The sequence below is a fragment of the Pleurodeles waltl genome, chromosome 4_2 (genome assembly GCF_031143425.1).
Source record: "Pleurodeles waltl isolate 20211129_DDA chromosome 4_2, aPleWal1.hap1.20221129, whole genome shotgun sequence".
Classification (NCBI taxonomy): Eukaryota; Metazoa; Chordata; class Amphibia; order Caudata; family Salamandridae; genus Pleurodeles; species Pleurodeles waltl.
In genome coordinates, this window is record NC_090443.1 from 332,466,854 (window position 1) to 332,490,116 (window position 23,263).

At 45.3% G+C, this 23,263-nt stretch overlaps 1 protein-coding gene across 1 annotated transcript in view; it reads right to left on the minus strand.

The window, feature by feature from the left end:
* IFT27 (intraflagellar transport 27) overlaps positions 1 to 23,263 on the minus strand; it is a 93,167-nt gene that overhangs the window by 23,176 nt on the left and 46,728 nt on the right. The window contains exon 5 of the mRNA XM_069231346.1: positions 3,085 to 3,202. Within this exon, the coding sequence (XP_069087447.1) occupies positions 3,085 to 3,202 (118 nt within the window). The remainder of the gene's footprint in view (positions 1 to 3,084; positions 3,203 to 23,263) is intronic.

The window sequence follows — 23,263 nt, forward strand, 5'->3', positions numbered from 1 at the left end:
GGGGGCCTGGTGGCACCAGATGTTGACTCCTACTATCTGGCAGCCCAGATCCAGTGGGTGGCGCAGTGTGTCAACATGCAGAAAGAGGAGGCAGCCCGATAAGTCACTGTAGGCCCCAGATGCCAGTGGCTTGCCCAGTTGCTCCTGGAGCCCCAGTGGGTAAAGCAGTCTCTGGGTGACCTATGGTCTCAGGACAGAAAAGACTGAAGGGAGAATATTCTCTGATCAGCTGAGAGATGACTACACTTTTCTGCAGTCTTTGAGTGGTTGAGGTTGCCACAGTTACTAAACTGTTGTCTGGTTGACAGGAGACTAAAGAGTGGTTTGTGATTTGGATAAGTAAACTGGAAAAAGGTTTCCAGCATCTTCAGTATTTAGGATTTAGTCATGTTACGCACTTGAAGAAACAGGACAACATGCCAAGACTCTGAAAATACACAAGTCCAGTAGGCAAGATTTCCTATTTCTCTGTTGCTCTAAGCTTTTTTGTGGGAGTTTCGAGGGTATTGCAGGGTCCCTGAAATCAAGTATCTGGCCTTGCAAAGCTTTTGCTGGATAGCATCTTAGTCCCACAAGCAGATTTTATTGCTAAACAAAATAATAAATCTAAGGTCAAATGTAACCCATTTAGGAGCAGCACAAACTCCATGCTATCCTAACAGCGAGGAAGACCTGAACATCATGTCTTCCTACTAAAGGTCAGAAAGCCCTCTGATGCCAGCACCAGAGGGTTTCCCTTTAAAGCCTACTCACGCTGCTTGGGAAAGTTTCCCCAGTAGCCTGAAGCTTCTTTTATGAAAAATGACTGGCGTACATGGTTTCTCTGATGTCATCACTATAGAAAATTAAAGTGAAAGGAACTGTTCTGCAGTCGTCATGGTGCCAAGTGAGTGGAAGTTTACTTTCCTTTGGATGTCATTTTGACATGGACCAAAATAGATGGGATTAAGTGTCTCTACCTCATTCTACCTTCCCCAGGTGCTTTAAAGACCATGTGCTGCACTGGAGTAGGACCTGATGCCAAGATGGGTTGATGATCCATGTCATTTCATTTTGGACACCAGTGTCTGGTGTCTATTTGGGCTTCTGCCCCTTCAGCAAGAAGATAAAGGGTGAATCCTGCAATCCTCCGCCTAAAGGGGCAGAAAGACTGTCTGGTGTCCATGGGTAGGGCTGCACGCAAATGCCTGGATGGGTAAGCTCTGCACCAGATTATGTTCCTCACCTTATTTTCCTAGATGGTCTGGTGAGCTTTCTGATCCTCTGCGAGATGGGAAGACAGTGGGGGTTAATTCACCTATCTGGGTTAATACCCGCTCTCTGTCAGCCTAACGGTCAAAAGCACATTGAAAGAAATACTCATTTCTTGTTATGAACCGTTGGGAATGGCAACAGTATTCAGACTCTGGATCAACCAGCACCAACAGAACCCAACCAGCCCGGAGTTCTGAAAACTTCAAAAGGAAGCCAGGGTGGTGAAGCAGTTCTCAGACTACCCCTTGATGAAATAGCTGGCAAGCTTTAAGATACTAAATACGCTGTGCCGGATACACATGCTCTACTGATACTAGTTCCTGAATACTAAAGTAGCCTCACATTGCAGACCATTCAAAATCTAAAATGTTACTCAAGACAAAATTATACCTGCAACATTCAATCAAGGAAACTACGAGAGCAGATCCTGGTGACATCTAAGCGTGGAGGGAAGAAACATGCTGAACCCAGCTCTCAGGCTTCAGTAACGCTACAAAACCAGAAAGAAACAATAATTGCTACTTTCCACCAAACAGGTATGAACCGCGGACTTGAAGTAGTTCTGATTTAGGATATTCTCTCATCTCTCTGTATCTGAAGCAATCACAATATAGCAACTACCAAATCAAAAATAAATAAAATATTAAGGCAATTGACTCAAAGGGTAGTTGGAAGATCTTGAGGTTGGAGCAGTTATAAAGTACTCCACTGGAATTTCAGTGACTGTGGAACTTACAGCCACGAGGACCCAGCTGGGTGAAGAGCAGGCCTTGGCTGGCTTAAAAGAAGAGCATTAGAGAGGTTTTCATTACCCTTGGAAACTTCACTGGAAGTGAAAAAGACTGAATTAAGGAGACGCTACAAGCTGCGTTTAGCACCTCAGCCTTTCATTCAGGTCTGACCATTTTCAGCTTCACCAACTATAGGATTAGTGTACGAAGTCTTGCATGAGAAAAAGGATGTATGCATACTTCAAGGGCCTGTGATGTATATCTTCAAGACCAATGTGAACTTTAAATCCAGTAAGTTAAGTTATAAAAAGCTCACAATTGTACAAGTCTGTGGACGTCAGAAGTAATCAAAGTAACATATCTTAAAAAGGTAGGTTGTGCATTTTATATTGCCACAAAACTTAATTAAATGGTGAACAACGTTCCACAAAAAAGTAACAAACACAGGGTGAACATAAGTAAAAATATGCAACTACACACACTCTTATCGTTTTTCTGACATCACAGTGGTGAATCGTTTAAAAAACAAAAACACTAAGATTAGAAAAAGCATGGATCTTTTGAGATTAAAAGGATATTGAAACAGAATAAACTAGTAAAATGTATATGTGTGGACAAAATTGCTCTAACTTAAGAGCATGCATTCACCGAACAAAGAAAAGCTCAACAGGGAAAAATTCACCCAGGTGAAACCAAAGTTGAAAGCCAAAAAAAGAGACAAAGAGCATGGAGATCTCACTGACGAGGCGGAAATGCACGGAACATTAAAAAAAACAAAAAACAAAGGTAATTATATTAGATAAAAACAAAAAAAACAGACAACCAGTAGTAGTGCTGTAAAAAAGATAATTTAATAGAGCCCATTAAAATCGAAGCAGCACTCCAACCGTGTTCAGATCTTGAAAATGGTAAGCCTGCTAAAGTTCTCCCTGGTAGCTGGGAACATTCAAAGCACAAGAATCAAAGAACACTTTCATTGTGTGAAAAAGAGGAGACCATCACACATGCAGGAGAAAGGAGAAGCCGTGTACAGTGTCAGAGAATGAATAGCGCAAAGGTGCATAATCAGAGGAGAGGTGAGAAAGGAATGTGCACTGACCAGGGAGGTGGGCGTAGGGCCTCTGGGTTCTTGCTCGCTCAAGCCACTTGGTGCAACTGTTGAATGACTGCTCACTGGTGATATCAAAGACCAGGCAAAAAACATCCGGTTGCTCCCACTGCAAGGAAAAGAGAAGGCACTGATGATGGAACCAACAGAATGTACAAGGGGCCTAGTATCAGTGATTCTCTCGTGCAAAGGGCATGAGGAGTGTTGGAGGGGTGGAGTTACCTACTCGAAATAATGTTCTATAAAGTCGTTGTCCTGTATTCGTTTACCAGTAGTCAGGGATACAGTGGATCTTACAATGCTTACAGAATTTCACAGAATATCTAGAAAAGAGACACAGAAGTAGTCTAGAGCTAAGGCACCATGACCTCACGGTTAGGAAAGTTCACCGATGATCTTCAAAGAATGGGTGACAGGTTTCATAGTAACACGAAAAGAATAAGTAAGCCAGGAAAAGATAAATCAGATATTTGACATTATTCCCCAAAAAATGAACAAAGGAGAATGGCGGAGTAAATGAATTCCAAAAAGTTCTCCGATAATGAAGGCAGGTGGACGAGAGTATGCAGAAATGCAGTATGTCTAAACTTTTAAACGACAGAGCCAATAGAAAGGATCACGTTCACTATTTGTAATCATTAAAGCAATTTAATAAAGTGCTAAGGACAATGCCCAAGTGCCATGGTACAAAGTGATCAACCGTCCAGCAAGTCTAAGCAAAACCTCCAATTACCTCGAACCCTTCCTTAACTACAATTTTAATATGAACAAACTATAGGTCAACCTTGATAAATCGAAGGTAGTAGCATTAGCAAACTGCAAAACCTCTTCCTAAACCTGTATGCATACGGGAAAGAAATAAGATAGCAATTCCTAAAAATATCTTTGGAGGGGGCGAGGGGGGGTCACATTGCAGGCAAGTGGTTCAATCAACGCACACCACTACTCACACTAGGAATGTGCCTTCAACTTTAGTGTTCCATATGTTAGTTAAAAACTGCTCCAAGTTATAAAAGCAAAGTTCCTGATACATTTATACTTGGAGTTAGAAGCTTCCCATCGCAAATTCTGAAGTTGGTTATATAAAAGCAACCCATCTATAGAAATCACGGTTTAGAATCCCTCGAACTAAGAGTCAGCGCCACATTCAATTGAAATGTAAGTAGCAAGAGCAATCCTTAACTCAGAATGCCACAATCCTTAAACATTGGTGTAGATTTAAATATTCTGACTCTTTTAAAGGGATTTTAATGTGCAAATTTGAATTACTGTTATAATGAGGATAGCCTTTGGCCAAAAGCAATGAACATTACCCTCCAACAAATGTACAGATCTCTTATGAGGACAGGCGGTCATATTCATGTTTTAAAAGAACACACAATGCATTCATTTCTACTGCTGATAATCTATCCAAAAAAAAATAAGACTGACTCTGCTTTGTACTACGAAATTCCCCATTAGTAGTTATTCAATATTTGGTAGAGAAATAGAACACTATTGTTTTGAAGGTTGGGGCAACTATATTTCTGTGATTTTAACTTAGTTGTGGGAGAGTTTATTACCCCTTAGGTTTGTTGTTTTATATAGTCCAGTACAATCACTTATTAATACATTCAAGTCAACGTTCACACATTTCAATTATAATTAGTCCACCACTTGTGTTTTGTTTTTTCACGAAAGTGAGCTCGATTATAATCGTAAGCTTTTTAGTTTGATTCCTGTATTAGTTCAAACACAGTCTCTATATTAATTCATACTACACCAACAGGTGTTTTGCACCCCCCCCCCCCCCCACCCAACACCTTAACCTGCAAGCCTGGGATTTTCGCTGTCGTCATCTGAATATCCAGTCATTGTTAACCTGAAACAGGAATTTGGTAGTCTTATTAGGCCTTGCGATTGGCTTAATTGTGTTATTCTATGTATCCTCAGTGCAGTTGCTGTTTGGACCACGCATCCCAGGAGACCTAACCACCAGCTGTTGGAAGCGGGCCCAGAGGTGACTCACGCTATATGGCGCTGAAGGGCTTCCCGCTGCTAGGCTTGTTTCTGGCTGCAGCCGTAGGGGTGGTGTAGAAGGAGACTGGCCTGGCAGAAAGGAGGCTCTTTTTTATCTTAACGATCAACAACAAATTTCTACCCCATGCTCTGAAGCAAACCCTACACTAAATGAGGCATCTAGAGAACCTGCTGTTGCTGCAGATTCACTGACAACCACTGGATCTGCCCCTGTGAACCTGGATGATTTCCAGATAGGACAGGAGCCTAATTGTCTACCAACTTGTCTTCTAGCACTGAAAGCTCTCCATCAAAAAGAAACCGTCATTCAAGAAGGCCCTGTAAAAAGGCTGTTATGGCCAATGGAACTTCAAACTGTGAGGACACTGAAGAGGCCTTAACTGACCCTCTTTGCATGATTTCCTTGACCCACAATGACAGGAGCTACACATCTTCTTCCGATAATTTTCAGGGGCAAATAAAGGCATTGGTTGAATTATGTTTAGCCCCCTTGAAGGAAAAATTGTGCTCCCTGGAATTGTTGCTCACTATGCTAGGTTCCAGGTTGGAGGATCGCCAAGTATGTAGGCCTAATCCGATAAGTTCTGAATCTACTGCTGGAAATCCTTCAATAATAGCAAACAGTTCGGCTTCTGACCAGACTGCTCTGGATGAATTTCCTAATCTGGCGACTCGTGTGGCTCCAGTTAGACCTGTTCCTTGTCTACCTCAAAAATGCAACCCCGGGGTGTTTCCGAACGGGAACACTAACGGACCAGTCCTTGATGAACCATGAAGCGCCCATGCCCAGAGGTGATCATTCTAATGCCCATTCTCGTCTAAATCTCCCACTGGAATGTGGTCTTTATATCACAGTATTAACAAATGTACCTCCGCTGTTTCCGGAAGCTAGGGAATCCAGAGTACATTGGAAACTAAGGTTTGCTTCTGGCTGGCTGGGTTTTTGAGGTTTTCTATTCCAGCTGTTCGGGACCCTGACCAACAAGCTTGGGGATGGCTGGTGACACTTATTCGTATTTCAAAGGCATATTGGGCCTACCAAATAAAATGCAATCAACAAGGGATTTTGACTGTTTCGGTTGTTTTCCCAAATATGTTTAACATTCTTGTAGTAAATTTTTATAATGCTGTATTGGAGTAGGGCTGTCAAATTTGTGCTCTATTCACAGCACCGTTTACAGGGAGACACAGAATGGAAACTATTTCTAATGATTTCTGTGTTATCGCCACAGGGGATTTTAATGCAAAAATTGGTATTAATTGTACCTTACCTACCCCATTTGAACAGACAGATCTTAGTCTAACTGAAGGCCAGAGGGTGGATCACAGAGGAAACTTTCAGAAGCCCTTCTATACTCTGGCTTGATAAATACTGCTGAGTTGGCGAGTAATATTTATAGGCAGGCACCTACCTTTGTGGGTCGGGGTTCGGGTACAGTAATTGATTATGTTTTTGTATCCCAAATTCTGAGTCAGTTTGTCCTTCGGGTGGGGCGCAGGAGTTGGGGTACAGTGACCATAATCCTACAGAGATTGCATTTGAATTACCTAATTTTAGATGCTCCTCTGCTGCCATGGGGCCCAAGGTCATAGTAAGCAAGGACCATGCCCTTAGGGCGAGCTGGCGATGTATTAACATCACCTTTTTTTTTTCCAACCCTGGTGAAACGTAACCTTAATTTGATCTTGGATGTGCTACTGTCAGATAACTCACCCCCTGTAGAGGTTATGGTCGCCATGGACAAACTGAATAGTTCAACTAGAGATATGATTAATGGTACCCATAGAACATCCAAGAAGAATCTTTGTGGATGGTTTGATAATACATGTATACTGCTAGAATGAGACTGCGCAAGGAGTTGAACTTAAATCCTAGGGATGGGGTAGGAGTGATTGCGGCTAGATCTCATTATAAGCTAGCAATTGAAAACAGGAAACTGGAGGCTAGGATTGTGATTTTGGGAGAACCTAGTTCAAGCCTGTCAGACTAAAAATACCAGGATGTTTTGGAGTATTGTACACAAAGGAAGTTTTTCAACAGGAACGGCTGATGGGTTGGGGTGTAGCATCCCATCTGAAAGTTGGTACAATCACTTTAGCCTTATTTATTCATATAGGGAATCCATGAAGCATGGGGAGGTTCCGGTCAAACCCCACCCCTGCTTAGATATTAGGTTCTTTTCTCAATGAGGTGATTGTATCCATTTATGAAAGTCTGGCAAATAAGGCACCAGGCCCGGACGGTGTGTCAATGGACCTTTATAAAGCAAACGTCCACTTTTGGGCTCACATTATTGTTAACACTCTAAATGCTGCTTTAAGACATGGAATTCCCCCCTCCTGTCGTTTAGCATCTATAGTCCCTGTGTATAAAAAAGGTAACAGAAGTGACCCTAAATGCCATCAGTCTATCTTCATTTTATACTCGATGGTGAAGATCCTGGGTCATATTATTTTGCGGAGAATTGAGTGTTGGGCTGAGTAAAAGGTCATCATGAGTTTGGTGCAGTTTGGGTTGAGAGAGGGTCTGGGGACCTAGGAGCAGTGTCTAAACCTACATGTGTTAATTGATAAATATATGATTGCTAAGAAAAGCACCTTATATTTGGTATTTATGGACCTCAGTAGTGCCTTTGATAGGGTCCATCATCCTAAACCTTGGGGGACCCTATATAAAATGGGTGTATCCTATCCTATAGTTGATTTTCTACGAGTACTTCATGACGGAACTAAAGCTTCCATAAGGTACGGCCGGGAAGGTAAATGTACAGAACTTTTTAACATTTGTTTTAGAGGGGTGCGCCACTGTCGTGTTTTAGCTCCGATCTTATTTCTTCTGTATATTAATTGTCTGAACTCTTTTAGTGGATATTTGCAAGGACATACCAGCCGTTAATGGCAGGAGTTTGCCAACACTAATGTATGCCAATGATGATGTTTTAGTGGTGCGAGTCTCAAATGGCTTGCGAGGGGCGGTGGACACCTTTGTTAAATTTTTGGATGACCTAGACCTGGAAGTTAACATTACAAAACCCCACTACCTGGTGTGCAGTAAAGCACAGAGTACACGCGGTCCAGTGATGGTCAAAGGTTCAGCCCATTAGCCGTATTTGGGTGTGATGTTTGGTGACAAAGAAAACTGGCTAACATGCATATCTAAGCGATGCGCCCAATTCAATGCTGCAGTTGACAGTCTGAATTCTCATCCAGAATGGGCATCAAAACAATTAAACAAGTCAAAATGTCTTCCAGTATTAACTTATGGGGTGTCCATTTGGGGATATCAAAACAGACCATCGCTGCAGCAGGAAGAGGACAATTTTGTAGGCAGTTGTTGGAAGTTGGGCCTAGTAGTCTGTGCTTTGTTTTACATGAGGAACTAGGTATAGGTTATGTAGAGGATGATATCAAGCTTGCTCCTCTGCGCCTTTGGATCTCTATCTGGGCAAGTAAGCATACATCTCTAACCAGGAAAACTAAATCGGACTGTCATGTGATGTGGGTCAGAAAATTCCATGGCAGAACTATATTAGAAATACTGCCAACAGCTTGGACCGATCAGTTATTCACTTTCCATACTGAATAAACTGGAGAAGAGTTTTAAAAAACTGGCTGTGGCTAATAGAAAGGCAAGTGAATTGGTGAAATCATCTGTGCATGATTTTGCCATGATTAAGACATGGCAAGGGACTGAGCCCTACCCATTTCAGATCAATTATGTGTGGGAAGGGAATAAGTTACTTACCTGTAACTGTAGTTCTCCAGTATTGGAATCTTTCATAGATTCACATGCTTGAACCATTCCCCTTTGTCGAGATGTGAGTCCCCCGGGAGCTTTACAATGTAGTGTCAACCTAGACATAAACAGAGGCGCTAGGCCTTTCAGTTTAGTACCACATCAAAGTAACTATTCAGAAAGGACCAAACTTAACAGTCAACCAATCAGGTAACACCACCCTGTAGAACCTTCCTGAGAGAAGCTCCAGTCCCTCAGATGTTCAAGCACTAGTGGTTAAGGGAAGAACTGTACTGAGAGAGATAAAGGTGAGCTTCTCAGGGAAAGTGGGTGGGTCACATGTGAATCTATGAAGGATTCCAATACTGGAGAATGAAAATGTCACTTACCCAGTGTACATCTGTTCGTGGCATTAGTCGCTGCAGATTCACATGTTTAGCACAGTCCGCTGCCTGGTGTTGGGCTCGGAGTATTACAAGTTGTTTTTCTTCGAAGAAGTCTTTTTTGGTCACGGGACCGAAGGACTCCTCCCTCTTCGGCTCCATTGCGCATGGGCGTCGACTCAATCTTAGATTGTTTTCCCCCAAGGGTGAGGCTGGAGTTGTTTGCTATAAATAGTGCCCATGCAATGGAGTGAATACGTATGTACATAAAAAGTTTATAATAATTATTTACAAATGTACAAATGTTTAAGATTTAAGATTTACTTCTAAACGGCTACAGGCTTCCCGGGGAGGCGGGAGGGCACATGTGAATCTGCAGCGACTAATGCCACGAACAGATGTACACTGGGTAAGTGACATTTTCAGTTCGATGGCATATGTTGCTGCAGATACACATGTTTAGCATAGACTATAAAGCAGTTACCTCCCCTAAAAGCGGTGGTTTAGCCTGTAGGAGTTGAAGTAGTTTGGAATAATGTTCTTAGTACAGCTTGGCCCACTGTAGCTTGTTGTGCATTTAGTACATCTACACAGTAGTGTTTAGTAAATGTATGAGGCGTAGACCAGGTTGCAGCCTTACATATTTCGCTCATAGGAATGTTTCCTAGAAAGGCCATTGTAGCACCTTTCTTTCTGGTTGAGTGTGCCTTTGGTGTAATAGGCAATTCTCTCTTGGCTTTAAGATAGCATGTTTGAATACATCTGACTATCCATCTAGCAATGCCTTGTTTAGAGATTGGATTTCCTATGTGTGGTTTTTGAAAAGCTATGAACAGTTGTTTTGTTTTCCTGATTAGCTTTGTTCTGTCAATGTAGTACATTAGTGCTCTTTTGATGTCTAATGTATGTAGTGCCCTTTCAGCCACGGAATCTGGCTGTGGGAAGAACACTGGTAATTCTACTGTTTGGTTTAAATGGAATGGTGAGATTACTTTTGGTAGAAATTTTGGATTTGTTCTTAGAACTATTTTATTTTTGTGTATTTGAATAAATGGTTCTTGTATGGTAAATGCCTGTATTTCACTTACTCTTCTGAGGGATGTGATTGCAATGAGAAATGCGACTTTCCACGTTAGATATTGCATTTCACAGGAATGCATGGGTTCAAAAGGTGGACCCATGAGTCTTGTTAAGACGATGTTAAGGTTCCATGAAGGAACTGGTGGTGTTCTTGGTGGTATAATTCTTTTTAGCCCTTCCATGAATGCTTTAATAACTGGTATTCTAAATAGAGACGATGAATGAGTAGTTTGTAGGTAAGCAGATATTGCTGCGAGGTGTATTTTTATAGATGAAAAAGCGAGGTTTGCCTTTTGCAAATGTAGTAAGTATCCCACTATGTCCTTTGTAGAGGCATGCAATGGTTTGATTTGATTGGTATGGCAGTAGCAAACAAATCTTTTCCACTTAGATGCATAGCAGTGTCTAGTGGAAGCTTTTCTAGCTTGTTTTATGACCTCCATACATTCTTGTGTGAGGTCTAAGTGTCCGAATTCTAGGATTTCAGGAGCCAAATTGCTAGATTCAATGATGCTGGGTTTGGATGCCTGATCTGTTGTTTGTGTTGTGTTAACAGATCTGGTCTGTTGGGTAGTTTGACATGCGGTACTAGTGAAAGGTCTAGTAGAGTTGTATACCAAGGTTGTCTTGCCCATGTGGGTGCTATCAGTATGAGTTTGAGTTGGTTTTGACTCAATTTGTTTACTAGATATGGAAGGAGAGGGAGAGGGGGAAAAGCGTATGCAAATATCCCTGACCAACTCATCCATAGAGCATTGCCTTGTGATTCGCGGTGTGGGTACCTGGATGCGAAGTTTTGGCATTTTGCGTTTTCTTTTGTTGCGAATAAATCTATCTGGGGTGTTCCCCAAATTTGAAAGTAATTGTTCAGAACTTGGGGGTGAATTTCCCATTTGTGGACTTGTTGGTGATCTCGCGAAAGGTTGTCTGCTAGTTGGTTTTGGATCCCTGGAATAAATTGTGCTATTAGGCGAATGTGGTTGTGAATCGCCCACTGCCATATTTTTTGTGTTAGGAGACACAATTGTGTTGAGTGTGTTCCTCCTTGTTTGTTTAAATAATACATTGTTGTCATGTTGTCTGTTTTGACAAGAATGTATTTGTGTGTTATTATGGGTTGAAAGGCTTTTAACGCTAGAAATACTGCTAACAGTTCTAGGTAATTTATATGAAATTTTGTTTGGTGTACGTCCCATTGTCCTTGAATGCTGTGGTGATTGAGGTGTGCTCCCCACCCTGTCATGGAAGCATCTGTTGTTATAACGTATTGAGGCACTGGGTCCTGAAATGTCGGCCCTTTGTTTAAATTGTTGCTGTTCCACCATAGAAGCGAGAGGTATGTTTGGCGGTCTACCAACACCAGATCTAGAAGATGACCCTGTGCTTGTGACCATTGTGATGGTAGGCACTGTTGTAAGGGTCGCATGTGTAGTCTTGCGTTTGGGACAATGGCTATGCATGATGACATCATGCCTAGAAGTTTTAGCACAAATTTTGCTTGTATCTTTTGGTTTGGAAACATAGCACTTATTACCTTGTGGAATGCTTGAACTCTTTGTGGACTTGAAGTGGCAATTCCTTTTGATGTGTTGATGGTTGCCCCTAGATATTGTTGTGTCTGACACGGTTCGAGGTGTGACTTCGTATAGTTGATGGAGAAACCCAGTTTGTGAAGGGTTTGTATGACATATGTGGTGTTGTTTGTGCACTTTCTTACTGTGTTGGTCTTGATTAGCCAATCGTCTAGGTAAGGAAACACATGTATTTGTTGTCTCCTGATATGTGCTGCTACTACTGCTAGACATTTTGTGAATACTCTTGGTGCAGTTGTTATTCCGAATGGCAACACCTTGAATTGGTAATGTATTCCTTTGAATACGAACCTTAGGTACTTTCTGTGAGAAGGGTGTATCGGTATATGAAAGTACGCATCTTTTAGGTCTAATGTGGTCATGTAATCTTGCTGTTTGAGCAGTGGAATGATGTCTTGTAGTGTGACCATGTGAAAGTGGTCCGATATGATGTAGGTATTTAGTGTCCTGAGATCTAATATTGGTCTTAATGTTTTGTCTTTTTTTGGAATTAGAAAGTACAGGGAGTAAACTCCTGTGTTTTTTTGTTGTACTGGTACTAACTCTATTGCATCCTTTTGCAGTAGTGCTTGAACTTCTAGTCCTAAAAGTTCTAAATGTTGTGGTGACATTTTGCGTGTTTTTGGAGGGATGTTTGGTGGGAATTTGTGGAATTCTATGCAATAGCCATGTTGGATTATTGCTAATACCCAATTGTCTGTTGTAATCTGCTGCCAAGATTGGTAGAATTGGCTTAGTCTTCCCCCCACTGGTGTTGAGTGAAGGGGTTGTGTGACTTGAAAGTCACTGTTTAGGTGGAGGTGTTTTTGGAGTCTGGAATGTTCCCCTACTCCTTGGGAATTGACCCCCTCTATATCCCCTGAAACCTCCCCTTTGGAATGAACCCTGATATGGTGTGGTTCTTGTTTGTTGGCTGGTGGTGTCTGTGGGTTGGCCACGAAACCCCCCTCTAAATGGAGTTTTTCTAAAAGAGCCTCTGCTCTGCGGGGAGTAGAGTGCGCCCATGGCTTTGGCCGTGTCTGTGTCCTTTTTAAGTTTTTCAATGGCTGTGTCCACTTCAGGGCCAAAAAGTTGTTTCTCGTTGAAGGGCATATTAAGGACAGCCTGCTGGATTTCAGGTTTGAACCCTGAAGTGCGGAGCCAAGCGTGTCTCCTTATGGTGACAGCAGTGTTGACTGTTCTCGCTGCAGTATCGGCTGCGTCCATTGAAGAGCGGATTTGATTGTTTGAGATCGTTTGTCCCTCTTCAACTATTTGCTGCGCCCTTTTTTGGTATTCCTGGGGAAGATGGTCTATGAGAAGTTGCATCTCATCCCAGTGTGCGCGGTCATATCGGGCTAGCAGCGCTTGAGAATTTGCGATGCGCCACTGGTTGGCTGCCTGTGATGCTACTCTTTTTCCTGCCGCATCAAATTTTCGGCTTTCTTTGTCCAGAGGTGGGGCGTCGCCAGATGTATGGGAATTTGCTCTTTTGCGAGCTGCCCCTACTACTACGGAGTCAGGTGGTAACTGCGAAGTAATAAACACTGGGTCTGTGGGTGGTGGTTTGTATTTTTTATCCACCCTTGGGGTGATGGCTCTTGATTTTACGGGCTCTTCAAAAATTTGTTTTGCGTGCCGTAACATCCCTGGTAGCATTGGGAGACATTGATATTGGCTATGTGTAGCCGAGAGGGTGTTAAATAAAAAATCATCCTCTATAGGATCGGAATGCAGTTGGACATTGTGGAATTCTGCTGCCCTAGCCACCAGTTGCGAGTATGAGGTACTGTCCTCTGGCGGTGACGGCTTTGTGGGGTATGAATCGGGATCATTGTCCGGCACTGGGGTGTTGGATAGGTCCCAAGCGTCTTGATCCTGATTATCTTGACTTATAGTAGTTTGCGCTGGTGAGTGCATTTGTGGCGGAGTTTGTGCCGGCGATGCCTGTTGTGGTGGAGAGGGCGGAGGCGTGACTTTTTTAACCACTTTGGCTTGTGGTTGTGCGTCATCCTTGAGAAATCCGATCCTTCTTTTTCTCATTATTGGGGGAAGGGTTGATATCTTCCCTGTGTCTTGTTGGATGTACAGTCTCTTTTGTGTGTAGTCTGATTCTACACTTTGGAGCTCTTGTCCAAATCTGTGCATCTGGCCACTTATTCCTTGTTCCTCTGTGTAGGAAGGAGGTGTGGAACTTTTCGGCGCCGAGAGAGAATCTTTTTTCGGCTTCGGTACCGACTGAATTATTGTGGCTTTCGGCAGTGTGTCTCGGTGCCGATGTTTTTCGGTGCCGGCATCTTGTTTTTGCTTCTCGGAGCCGCTATCTCGGCTCCGAGGTTGCTCCATGGCTGTTCCTCGACCGGAGTCGGGTGTCTTCGCTACGGGCGTGCCCTTTTTCGGCGCCTTCGATGGCTCGCCGGTTTTATGGGTCGAGCCATGGCCTGTTGGCAGTGGCGTCCCCTGGGCTTTTGTTTTTTCGATGGTTTTTATTTTCGACGTCTTACTCACTGTTTGTTGTTGTTGTTCGACGTCGGAGTCTCCGGATTCTGAGTCCGGAACCAAGAATGTTTCCTCTTCGTCGTCAAAACGTTGTTTTGTCGGCGTGGACGCCATTTGTAGACGCCTGGCTCTTCGGTCCCGGAGTGTTTTTCTGGACCGGAAGGCTCGACAGGCCTCACAGGTATCCTCCTTGTGCTCGGGGGACAAGCACAAGTTACAGACCAAGTGCTGATCTGTATAAGGATACTTACTGTGACATTTTGGGCAGAAACGGAACGGGGTCCGTTCCATCGGCTTCGATGTCGCACGCGGTCGGGCCGACCAGGCCCCGATGGGGGATCGAAGCTACCCCAAAGTTTTCCGATGATCGGTGTCGATGTACCTAACTATCCCGATACCGAACGGAACAATACCGACGCTTTCTTCCGAGATTCTGACTAACTTTCCGAACCGAAACACGGAGCGAAAAGGAATACGTCCGAACCCGACAGCGGAAAAAAACAATCTAAGATGGAGTCGACGCCCATGCGCAATGGAGCCGAAGAGGGAGGAGTCCTTCGGTCCCGTGACCAAAAAAGACTTCTTCGAAGAAAAACAACTTGTAATACTCCGAGCCCAACACCAGGCAGCGGACTGTGCTAAACATGTGTATCTGCAGCAACATATGCCATTGAACCTACAGTTACAGGTAAGCAACTTATTCCTTACTCCGGTATTTGAACTTTCATAGATTCACATGCTTGAATCAGAGCAGACCGCAGTACTGACCTCATTTTGTATTAAACAACATTTGTTTTGAACAGAAAAAAATACATAACATTTTGTCTTTATACATCTATCAATGCATATATACATTTCCAAAAAGAGGATAAAATGTGCATGGTAATTCGGCGGCTGGTGGGTTGGAAGAAAATGGCTCACCTTTATTGAAACGGGTGCTGTAAAACAGATTGACCTATTATTACATCCTTAAGGACTTCTAAATCCAAGCAGTAGTACTGAGTGAAGGTATGAAAACTTCTATGTCGCTGCTCTGCAGATATCTGGATCCCCGCCACAGCTGGAACAAGGTCACCAACGACGAGCTGATCTCCGCCCTCGCCGAGGCCCACCAGCCGACACCACTGACACCGACACAGCTGTCTGCAACCTCAGGCAATGGATCGACAATTGCACCAATGCTCTCACCACGATCAAGAAACCCTCCTACAACCGCGCCATCAGAAAGGCCACCTGGTTCACCACCGACCTCCGGGCCTCCAAACAGACTTACTGAAAACACAAGAAGAAGTGGCGCCAAGAACAGACACCAGACACCCATACGGCCCTCAAGAACGCCATCCGCAAGCACCACCAGCTAATCAGGACCACCAAGAGATCCTCCTTCAAGGAACGAATCGACAGCAACGCGCACAACAGCAAAGAGCTTTTCAACATCGTGAGGGAACTCTCTAACCCCAGCCCCAGCACCAACGACATCCCACATTCGCAAGACTTCTGCGACTCCCTTGCCACCTTCTTTCACTGCAAGATCGCAGACATCCACAACAGCTTCAACACCAAGACCCCAACAGCAGTCGCCAACACCTCTGACTCACCGTCCCCCAGCCACACCAACCTCCTGCTCTCCTGGACCCACGTCAGCGACAATGACACCACCAAAGTAATGAACACCATTCACTCCGGTTCACCATCTGACCCCTGCCCGCACCACATCTTCAACAAAGTGAGCTCCATCACCGCCCCCCATCTCCGGATGATCATGAACAGCTCCTTCGAGACCGCCACCTTCCCGGAAAGCTGGAAGCACGATGAGATCAACGCCTTACTCAAGAAACCCAAGTCAGACCCAAAGGACCTCAAAAACTACAGGCCCATCTCCCTGCTCCCGTTCCCGGCAAAGGTCATCGAGAAGATAGTCAACAGGCAACTGACCCACCACCTTGAGGAAAACAACACTCTGGACCTGTCCCAATCTGGTTTTCGCAGCAACCACAGCACTGAGACCGCCCTCATCGCTGCCACCGACGACATCAGGACCTTCCTGGACAAAGGCAAAACTGCAGCCCTCATCCTCCTTGACCACTAGGCTGCCTTTGACACCGTCTGCCACCACACCCTGCGCACAGGCCTTCACAACGCAGGGATCCGCGACAAACCCCTGGACTGGATCACCTTCTTTCTCACCGGCAGAACCCAGAGTGTCTGCCTCCCTCCATTCCGATCTGAAGCCACCAAGACCATCTGTGGCGTACCACAAGGATCTTCCGTCAGCCCGACCCTCTTCAACGTCTACAGGACACCGCTCGCCAAATATCATCCGATCTCACAACCTCAACATCGTCTCATACGCCGACGACATGCAGCTGATCCTCTCCCTCACCAAGGACCCCGCCACCACCAAAACCAAACTCCACAAACGTATGAAGGCCGTCGCCAAATGGATGGAGAACAGTCATCTAAAACGGAACTCGGACAAGACAGAGGTCCTCCTTCTCGGCCCAACCCCCTCCGCCTGGGACGCCACCTGGTGGCCGACCACACTGGGAGCCGAACCGAAGCCCAACAACCACACACGCAACCTGGGTTTCATCCTTGACTTATCGCTCTCCATGACCCAACAAGTCAGCGCTGTCTCATCCTCCTGCTTCAACACCCTCCGCATGCTCCCCAAGATCTACAGGTGGATCCCTACCGAAACCGGAAGGAAGGTCACCCAGGCCCTCGTCAGCAGCAGACTGGACTACGGCAACGCTCTCTACGCGGGAACCACGGCCAGTCTCCAGAAAAGGTTACAACAAATACAGAACGCCTCCGCACGCCTCATCCTCGACATCCCCCGCCGCAGCCACATCACAGCCCACCTGAGAGACCTACACAGGCTCCCTGTCACCAAAAGGATCACTTTCAAGCTCCTTACCCACTCCCACCTCAATGATCGACTCACCTTCTACACCCCGAACCAACAGCTCCTCTCTGCCGACCTCGCCCTCGCCACCATCCCACGCATCCACAGATCAACAACCGGCGCCAGATAATTCTCTTACCTCGCTGCCAAGACCAGGAACACCCTCCCCATCCACCTACGACAGACCAAGGACCTACTGACCTTCAGGAGACACCTCAAGACCTGGCTGTTTGAGCAGTAGCAGCTCCTCCCCCCCACCACAACCCCCCTCAAGTGCCTTGGGACCCTCATGGATGAGTAGCGCCCTCTACAAATGTACTGATTGATTGATTGGTAATGGGACTCCAGCAAACAGCGCCATAGATGTGGACATGGCTCTTGTGGAATGAGTTCTAACTTTTGCATGCAAAGATCTGCCAGCTTTTTGTTACAGAGAATAGCGCTAGCGATGCATCTGGAAATACTTTGTTTAGTCAGGGGAAAACCCTTTCTAGGTGCACTATTTGGTAAGAAGAGCTGGTTGGATTTACAAACATTTTTTGTTCTGTCCAGAAATAAAACTTTAAGCACCTTTTAATGGAGAGTGCAATGCACTTTCCGCCAACGTCTGAGGATTTGGGAAAACAAAGACTTCAGAATTACAGGCTCATTAAGATGGAAGTCTGACGAGACTTTAGGAATGAATTTAGGGTTAGTATGCAATATAACCCCATCATCCCTGAATTGAAGGAAAGGTTCCTGGGTGGTGAAAGCATGGATTTCACTCGTCTAGCCGACGTGACGGCGAGAAGTGGAGCTACTTTCCCCGAAAGGAACTTTATATCCGCTTTGTGGATAGCCTCAAAAGGTGGTTTCATTAGCTGTGAAAGAACTGTATTAAGCAGCCACTGCGGAGGAGGCTTTACCGGTGGGAAGGTCTGGAATAATCCTTTAAGGAGTTCTTTATTGAGCTTCACTGGCCACAGAGATGGAGTAATGCAAGAAATGGCTGCAAAATGCACTTAAAAAGAGGAGTGAGATAAGCCTGACTGAGCCAGGTGTAGTATGGTAAGGCAAAATCTGTACAGGTGACGAGGAGATGGGATGAATATTTAGTTTGACACCATATGCAAAACCTTTTCCATTTTAAACTTTTAAACTATATGTTCTGTCGAACTGTCTGCTCTTGCCTTGGCTAGAATGCCCCTGCAGTCTGAGGGAATGTTTAGGTGTCCAAATTCGTAGAACTCAGGAGCCAGGCCGCTAACCGCAGAGACTTTGAGGTATGGATGTTGAACTTGACCCTGGTTTAGCATTAATAATGCTGGAATCTGTTTGAGTGGAATGTGCCATTGTGCTGAAAGGATGACAAGCTCCATAAACCAGTGCAGGCGCGACCATGCTAGGGCTAGGAGTAGTGCAGAGCTCGGCTTTTATCTTCCTGATGACTTTTAGAAGAAGAGGAATCAGAGGAAAGGCACAGGCAAATATGCTAGACCGTGCAATTGAAAATACATTCCTCCACGATCCTGGATAGGATGTCAACTTGTGAAGAATTGACATTTCACGTTGAGAGGAGTCGCAAAGAGGTCCAGATTTGGTTTGCCCCATTGTAGGAAGACTTGATTCAGTGTGCGCTGGTCCTGTTCCCATTCATGACAAGGGGGGGTCATCATGGCGGAAGGCGGAGAACCTGCGGTAAGACCGCCAACAGGCTGGCAGTCTTACTTTGTGGAATTATGACCATGGCGGTTACCGCCATGGTCATCCGCCGGTCATCCGCCAGTTCTCCGTTCCACCCGCCGGGCTGGAGACCTGGGTCTCCAGCCCGGCGGCCGTCACTATACTGCCGGTGGTATTTGGACCCGGATTACCGCCGTGGATTTCTGGCGGTTTGAACCGCCATGAAATCCATGGCGGTAAGCACTATCAGTGCCAGGGAATTCCTTCCCTGGCACTGATAGGGGTCCCCCCCACCCCGACTCCCTCCCCTACCCCCCCCCCCACCCCACCACCCCTGCCACCCCCCAAAGGTGGCAGGGCCCCCCTCCCCACCCCGACCCCCAACATCACTTCACCCATACCCACATGACACGCATGCAGGCACCACCTACATACTTACACGCACACACGCCGACATACATGCCTACATCCACACACACAGTCATACACGAACACCCACATTCAAACATACACGCACACATCCATACAGACATACATGCACTCATTCCCATACACACAACACCCCGCAGGCATACACGCACTCACACACCCCCTCTACATACACACACAACATCCCCCCAGCCCCCTCCCCTCACGGACGATCGACTTACCTGGTCCGACGATCCTCCGGGAGCGGACGGGAGCCATGGGGGCAGCTCCTCCGACACCACACCGCCAACAGAACACCACCACGGCGAATCACAGGACGTGATTCGCTGGGTGGTGTTCTGTTGGCGTGCGGGGGAGGTGGAGCAACCTCCACTTCCCCGCCTCCCGCCAGTATGGCTTTTGGCAGCTTTCCGTCAGTAAAAGGATGGAGAGCTGCCAACGGTCATAATAGGCCGAGCGGCAAACCGCCACCACTGGCGGTCTTCCGCACGGCAGTCCCTCGGCGGTCTTTAAAAAAGACCGCTGAGGTCAAAATGACCCCCAAGATGTCTTGAGCTTGCTCATGGTGTCTGCTAAATTGTTTTGTCTCCTGGGTAGGTGTTCTGCCATCAGATGTATCTTGTGACGAATGCACCATCTCAAGATGAGCTGAGCTTCCTGAGATAAAAGTGAGATCTGGTGCTGCCTTGTTTGTTTATATTGTGCATCGTTGTTGTCTGTTCTTACAAGCACTGAGCATTGTTGAATCCTGGGAAGATATGCCTACAGAGCAAGGTACACTGCCTTTAATTTGAGTAGGTTAATGTGAAGGCCCTGATGGAAAAGTGTCCATTTGCCACTGATCTGGAGGTCTTGAAGAAATGCTCCCTACCCATCCAAGGCAGTGTCTGTGGCACTCACCAGAGATGAGGGTGGAGTCAAGAATGGTAGGTCAAGTGACAGAGTCACTGGTTGTGTCCACCAAGATATCAAACTGACTATTGTCGGAGTGACATGGATGATGTCCTCGAAACTTCCCATCACTTGCGCCCATTGGATGTCCAGTTCTTACTGAAGTGGATGCATGTGTAGCACGCAGTGTGGTATTGGATGGATGCAGGAAGACACCATGCCCAGAAGAGATTTGTAAAGGTGAACGGAAAGTGATCTTTTTTATATTATCTTTGCCAGTTTGACCAGCTTTTGTTGCCTCTCATTTGTGGGGTATGCTCTGTTTGTGTTTAGCACTGCTACTAAAAATGTTATCTGCTGCGCCGGATGGCGAGATGACTTTGTGAGAGTGAGCGTGAGACCTAACTCGCTGAACAAGCATATGCAAGCCATATTGGATCCTCTTGCTGATTGGTTGTAAGGCACTTTGATTGACCAGTTGTAGAGGTAGGGGAAGACTTGATGTAGGTGCTATCTGTGGAAGGCAGCTATCAGGGACAGGCATTTTGTAAAGATTTGAGGGGCAGACTTGAGACCGAAGCGTAGTACTCAAAACTGATAGTGGCTTCCAGCTAAGGTAAATCTGAGGAACCTCCTGTGTCTTGGATAGATGGAAATATGAAAATATGCATCTTGAAGGTCTAGCAACGACCTATAATCTCCTCTGTTGAGGAGCTGTGTAGTTTATCTTGTAATGTGACCATCCAGAAGGATTGTTTTTTTGAGGTATTTGTTGAGGTTCCTTAAATCCAAGATTGGTCTTCACTGCCTTGACTTCTTTCGTATTAAAAAGAAACAGGAGTAGAAGTCCTTCCTTCTCTGTGATAGAGGTACTCTTTCTATAGCCCCTTTCTTGATCATGTTGCTGACTTCTCCTTTGAGAACGCGTGAATGTTTTTGTAGAAAAGGTTGTGGCGGCATTGGAGGTGGTATCTGTATAAATTCCAGTGTGTCTCCAAACCGGACTAGGTCTATAACTCAGTTATCTGTTGGTATCTTCCTCCAGTGGCTCCGATGATGGATTATTCTGCCTGCTAATTCAGTAGGAACAGCACGGGAAGTAGACGGCACTCGGAATAGGTTCCTGTCGACGGATTGGGTACTTGCCTTGTCGTCCAGATTTTCCTCTGGGAGGAGGTATGACGTAGGCAGCAGATGGTGGTTGCCTTTGTTGATATTGGGTCTGACATTGTTGGGTTGAAGAGGAATATGCTTGATAACAGTATAGCTGGTATAATTCTCTATAAGATACCTGTTCTCTTCCTCGGACTCCATGAAGGAGCAACTTTCTATGTTGCAATGTGCCACGTGACCTGGCCGTGTCTGTCTTAATAGCTTGGAAAGCATTGTTGACATGCTTTCCAAACAAAGCTCGCCTATCATAGGGCAGATCCAGTATTTTGGTTTGAACCTCAAGCCTGAACGAGGTAGCTTTGTGCCAATCTTGATGGCGTAAAAGCACTGCTCCAGCCAAATGCCTGAACCCAGCAGTAGTGATATCCATGGCATAATCGATGACTTCAGAAGATGTGCGTTACTAATCCATTAAGATCTTTTTTGCCTCCCCATTTAATGTCATCTAGAAGCTTGTCTAGATAAGGGGCAATATCATTCCATAGCTGCCTATCATATCTATCAAGCAGGGCCAGTGACTTTGCAACTGTGACTGTGAGCACCGACATTTCTGAAAAACGCTTTCCTATGTTGTTGAGGCGTCTACCCTCTTTATCCAGAGGTGCTGACAGAGGCTGCTGAAGGATTCCAGGATCTTCTTTAAGCTGCCTGATTGGGATGGCCTGTCAGGCAGGCTAGAGCATCCTCCGAGGTCATATATTTTTTATCAAGTCATAACACTGCTGCTACGGAGGCTGGAATGCGCATACCTTTCAGGCCTTCTTCCCAAATATAATCAATAATAAGCATGGTTCGGACAGTTTTTCTAAAAGGTTCTTCGAAATCATAACGGAAACAGTCCTTTTGTTTTGCCGGAATAGGAAGTCCAAATCGAAGTGCTGCCCTTTCTAAGATATTGTGGAAACCTCCTATATCTTCTAGCAGGGAGTCAATTGGTGTTGGTGAAGAGATGAGGGTGTTTTTAATACATAATCATCCCATTCATCATGGAAGTCATGAAGTTCCCCATCCTCTCTCTTCCTCAAATGATGTCAGGTTATCTAATGTGGAGAATGTGGAAACTGGGGGGAAGAAGGCAACTGGTTTGTGGGTCATGGAGTTGAAGGTGGAGGTGGCACGGGGCTGCGCTGAGCAGGACTTAACTGGGGAAATTTCTTTCTGTAGTCTGACAGCATAATTTGTAGATCAGTCACTAACGGTGATGGAATACATACCATTTCTTCATGGTATTGCTGTTATTGCTGATAGTGTGCTTGGGGTTCATAGTAAGGTTGTTCATATTCTTCTCCCTTATCAGAATACTCTTAGAATTTTACATTTAGCTGTGATGGGCTGAGTGCAGCCCCAAAAAGGCTGTCCTCATCTGAATCTTCATCAAGGGGAAGGGAGGGCAATAATAAAGGCACTGTACTTGGTGAAGTGTGTCGAAGTAATTATCTTTTGGCTTTTTGTTTCTGGACAGGTTTGACCGCCGTCATGGTCTTCGACAAGGATGATGATGGAAGCTTAAGAAGTCCCATTTCCTTCATCGACGACGGGGTCGTTGTCAATGGGGTAAGTACCCCATTGTTGGCATGCTGCTTGTAAACAGAGGCAACGTCGATGGTATCATCGACGACAGGGTCATTGTCGATGGGACTGTCATCGTGAATGGGTGTTTCTTCATTGGTGGGAACACTGTTGTTGCTGGAAGTGCCGACGAGGAAGTAATCCTCAGTGCTGACGAAACAGGTGCGCTGGTAACCAATGACGTCAACGATGAAGACGCCACCATTGACACTGTGATAGTGTTTGCTGCAGACGTCGTAGATGCTGCCGT